This window comes from Sorghum bicolor, chromosome 6 (assembly GCF_000003195.3).
Source record: "Sorghum bicolor cultivar BTx623 chromosome 6, Sorghum_bicolor_NCBIv3, whole genome shotgun sequence".
In the NCBI taxonomy this organism is placed as follows: domain Eukaryota; kingdom Viridiplantae; phylum Streptophyta; class Magnoliopsida; order Poales; family Poaceae; genus Sorghum; species Sorghum bicolor.
In genome coordinates, this window is record NC_012875.2 from 51479009 (window position 1) to 51484185 (window position 5177).

At 42.1% G+C, this 5177-nt stretch overlaps 1 protein-coding gene across 1 annotated transcript; it reads left to right on the forward strand.

The window, feature by feature from the left end:
• LOC8082866 lies at positions 3743-5177 on the forward strand. The gene has a single exon (XM_021463912.1). The coding sequence runs from the start codon at positions 4431-4433 to the stop codon at positions 4896-4898; it is 468 nt and encodes a 155-aa protein (XP_021319587.1). The 5' UTR covers positions 3743-4430; the 3' UTR covers positions 4899-5177.

Here is a 5177-nt window from a genome sequence, read left to right on the forward strand (position 1 = left end):
TACAGCTAACTTTACATGAATGCAGCAATTCATTTCTCAAAGTTTGCAAACTTTGACTCTTGTGATGTGTTGGGGCATTATATTGTTAAATGGAGGCAGTCGTTGGCCAACAATAAAATGAATTCACTGATACATGTATTAGGGGGTAGCTGGATAATCAAACATTATTTCGTGTTTCTACACTGACTGGTGTAAGTGGTAAGGACCTGAAGTCAATTCTTGCCTGCAGTGCTGCTTTATTAAAAAAGGGAGAAAGGATATTTCTGTCCTTCTTGTTCTGTTGCTGACATTAGAACAGTATATTGTTCACCTCGTGTATCCATTGGCTTCAAGTGAAGTTTTAAGTTACATCCGTTGAATACTTAAAATGTAAGAGACTAAGAACAACCTTCAATTGACATGTAGAAAGGATCCCGCAGGGCTTTTTGGTGAATAGGATTTAAGTGGACATCACATCCGAATTTGGAGTATTTATGGCTTACTGAAAGTGCAGTGTATTAATTTATGATTTCGAAATGTTTTGGTTTTGGACAGCGTTTATAGAGGATTGAACTGAATATTCAAATGGAGCAGTCTGCTATACTAACAACTAACTACACATCAAAATAATAGTAAAAAGAAATCAGCTCTGTGTGTTCCATACAAACAACTTCTATGGAGCCCCACTGCCTGTATGCAGGTTTGGTTGCATACTCCAAGAAAATAAGAGATACATAATTAACTCTGCAGATCTCAAACTGAAATAAAATTTAAAGATCTTGGCATTTCCATTACATGATTCAGATTAAATTTGTCAACAATATAGCCGAAGTCTTTGAGTAAACAAAGGTGTCTTGGACAGATTCTTGTGGGGAGAAAAATGTGATATGTTCTTAGTGGCAAAAAGAACCAGAATTCTTTGGAAAACTAAAGGTTACAATAAAAGTATCATTTCTTTTCACTAATGTATTGCATATTCCTCAGGTATACTTGGTTATAATTTTTCTTTTGATTGCTAGTAACTGTTTAACTTGTTATGTCCTTCTCTCTTGTTTTTTTCTAGTATGATGCTACATATTTAAGACAGTGGTCCTATCATGTCTAGTGTCCTCCTGGCATATAATGTTAATGCTGTAAAACCTAGGCGCCAGTATCTGATGCGTCAGCATTCTTGACTCAAGATATGTATCATTATCATCCTAGAGTTGGAGTAAAGCTCGCTATTTTACAAATTTAGATTAATGGAGGATAATCTGTAAGCAGTCCTCTTTTGCCTTACTTGTGCGAGAAAGGTACCACTTCGTATGAGTTTGGCGGATCTCGTCTTGGCTCCTGCTTTCTCGTTTCTGGGATACTCTTTGCATCCCCTTTTGTTGCAGTGATAAATATTACCCATCTCATTCTCTTCCTCACATGCCTTTGTGTATGCATCTGGACAGGAAGTTAGCTCACCACATTTCCGTCAATAATAACATGCTGTTTGATTTCTCTTGTCATTGATTCATTTGGAAATACATCAACGGTTTTGACACAATTGTAGGAACGTTTGGTACTACATATAGTACATGCAGGATTCGAAGATACATGGTACCTTCGAAGACAAATTTCCGTTCATCATTTTCATGTGCCCAGTGTACTTAATTCAGGCTAAACCCTGTGTAGTTGTGTGCTACCTGTTATTTGGTTGTCATGTTTCTTATCTTAGTACTATAATGTACCCTCTCCAGCGATGTCCTGCATAGAGTTCGTGTTGTTGGAAGACCTGGACATTTATTCCCGCCTTAGGCCTTGTTTAGTTCGCAAAAACTTTTGGTTCAGGGTACTATAACATTTTCGTTTTTATTTGACAAATATTGTCCAATCATGGAGTAACTAGACTCAAAAGATTTATCTCGCGGTTTACAGACAAACTGTGTAATTAGTTTTTATTTTCATCCATATTTAATGTTTCATGCATATGCGCAAGATTCGACGTGACGGGGAATCTTGAAAAATTTTGGTTTTTTAGGTGAATTGAACAAGGCCTTAATGGAAAATACACACTCTCCTGCGTATTCACGAGAAATGGTGTCCAGTCTATTAAATTATCCATAAGATATTAATATTCATTTTTGTTATTTGATTGATTACATGTGACACTCTTTTGTGATTGGAGAGGGCAGGTATTTACAGGAAACCGTATGTTATTTGACCAAGACTGATCAAGTGTGGTACAGTGGAGTCTGTTCTGTGTATGTCGGGAGATTATTGTGCCATGCCTGAGGCCTTGTGAGGTGGTATACGAAGGTTGGGCAGATTTCTCTTCATGCATGATGCTCCACATGCAACTGACTGATAAAAAGGATTCCTAAAAAAAAACTGACTATTTCACTGATAAAAAAAAGCTTGTTTAACTAGTCGGTGGGTTTTCTTTTTTCCATGGAAGGTCTGCGTATTAATCAATCCACAGTTGAGTTTGGACTTTGACAAACTCTGAACCGAGTATTTTTCTCTACCTGCACGAGTCATTAATCGTTGCAGTTAGCTCTGTTCTTTCCTTCTCTCAACCTTGCACACCCAGATCAGGCTGTTGCGCGGTGCTTTCCAACTAATCCAATTATGGGCACGGATGTAGCAGGAACGGCTATTAGAGTATCCTTCGCCTGTAAGTCTCGAGCTCCAACTTAAGAGGCGAGCTGTTATGGTATGATTGGCACTCCAGAACCAGAAGCTGTGTTATTGTTGATTTTGATCTCAAGGCACTGACGTGAACTCGAGTGATATATCAATGCAACCACTAACTACTTGATGATGACTGTAACATACTATTTCCGCTAGACTTTTTATGCCTCTCATTGTTGATGACTGGAACATATTTCCGCTAGATTTTTTTTGTGCTTCTCACGGGAAAGGGATTGCCCTTTAATGCTGACGACGAAGAAATGGCAAGAATTCATATTCAGAACATGCCCAGAAATAAGTCGCGTATGGTTTATCAATTAATAATTTGGAATATGATATAGTAGGTAGTTGTTGGGTACTGGAGTGTTAAATACAGATTTTATTTGTTTCGAAATGAGGAAGAAAATTTACGCAAAAAAAATGAGGAGGAAAACATGGACAGGGTATCCTTGAAGCGAAGCAACTTAAAATTTATTGCACGTCACATTATTTGCAAAGACGATTATTAGGAACATGTACTGGCAACAGTCTTTCCTCGTACCGGTATAATGAGATCGCTAAAACTAACTTAAGTTGATTTAAAATTTTGTGAGAGAAAAATGCTGATCTCGATTAGATTTTTGGTCATGTCACTGTAAGCGTCGTACTAGCACAATTTTTCACTTCATCTAGTGAGGTGGGTTTTCTTAGTGTTCTAGTATTCAAAATTTAGTATAATTTTTTCTCACTAAATGTGTCTTAGCGAGATTCTCATATGCTATCACTAGTGATAATGTTTTATTACTACTTAAAAAATTAGGAGAATTTCACCATTTTGATGGTGCAGTATAATGAGATTTCAATTAGATTTTTTTTTGTCGTGTCGTCGTAAGAATTGAAAGCCGCAACACATGATACAGTACATCACTGCTATTTGGGCCTTGTTTACTTCACCCAAAAATCCAAAATTTTTCAAGATTTTCCGTCATATCAAATCTTTAGACGCATACATGGAGTATTAAATATAGACGACAATAAAAATTAATTGCACAGTTTGGTCGGAATTTACGAGACAAATCTTTTAAGCCTAGTTAGTCCGTGTTTGGACAATAATTACCACAAACAAACGAAAGTACTACAGTGTCGTGAATTTTTTCATTCCGGAGCTAAACACGGCCTCGTTGATTTACATTCAGATTCAGTTGGTCCTAGAAGAGACACCTGGCCAAATAGCATGAACTAAAAATAGGTCGCCTCTTTTGCTAGTAAAATATGGTGACACGATTATAGGTGCCCTGTCACCTGGCACGTCCCTTTCTCAAAAGTCCATTTCGGTGCACCTACGCTCCTGGCATGTGGGGAAGAGTTGTACAATCTTGCATGCCAGCTAGTGACTCGACGAAGGGCGCACAGTCAGCTCAAATGACCTCATATTTAGAGAGGCAGCTGAGAGGCACGGTATGAGGCCATCTTGTGTGTTTTACGGTAAAACTTTTACCCCTCCAGTCACCTTCTATCTACGTACTAGCTACTTCGATCCAACCTAGCGCTGAGACTTGGAAACCGTGCTTTCCTCGCCGCTCGTTCCCTCCATGGCAGCTCACGCTTTCACGCACCACCTGTTCGCCACCCCACGCATTGGACGTTCGCTGAAATTAGGTAGCTCATGCAGATGTTTCCATCCCATCCTGACGACTTTCTCCTATATAAACCGAGATCAACACTGTAGGTTAACGTGAGTTCATCTGCATGTGCACTGACGAGCCGGCAACATAAACGATCGAGGCGGTGGCAGCAACAGCAAGCAAAGCATGAAGAGCTCGCGCGCCGTAGTGCTGGTGCTCCTACTATCCATCGCCATAGCGAGCTGCAGGCTCTCGCTCGCCGCCAACGACCACGAGAGCAGCAGCAGCACCAGCATCACGGCCATCCTCGGCCGCGACCTGCGGGGGTTCATCGCCAGGGCCGGCGACCTCTTCAGATCGGACGGCGGCGGCGCCGGCGCCTGGCGCGCCGCGAACAACATCACCGCCGCCGATAATGTGGAGGCGAAGAACCTGAGGGCCGTGGCGGCGTCCAGGAGGCGGCGGCCCGCCGCCAGGAAGTCCGCCGGCTCCGGCGGCAGCTGCATCAGCGCCGCGGCGTGCCGGAGGAGGCGGGTGATCTGCGGCAAGAGGTGCTACGACGGCGCCTCCGCATCCTCGCGCGCCGGCGCCAGCCTCAACCACGTCCCGTCACGGTGCGTCGTCAAGTGCAGGAAGTGCGTGCCCACCTGCTAGATAGATCCTCGATCCTCTTCGTTCTGCGATGGCTGATGATGGGTCTCGACTCGATCGCCTCCTGCTCAGCACTTCAGCAGCATGCAGCTCCGATCAACATTTCTGTCGTAGGTTCAGTGGAATAAATAAAAGATGCAAAACCTGTTCCTCCATGCAGTAGTAGGTACACGTACTAGTGACTAGTGATGAATACTCCGTCTGTGCGTTTTGTATTGGATTCGTTTTTTTCCCCCTCCATGAATGTTGCTACGTTCACTTCCAGGGTACAGTTACACAGTA

Bases quoted from the DNA above. Each gene is read 5' to 3' on its own strand.
- LOC8082866 (XM_021463912.1), top strand. From the start codon at position 4,431: ATGAAGAGCTCGCGCGCCGTAGTGCTGGTGCTCCTACTATCCATCGCC.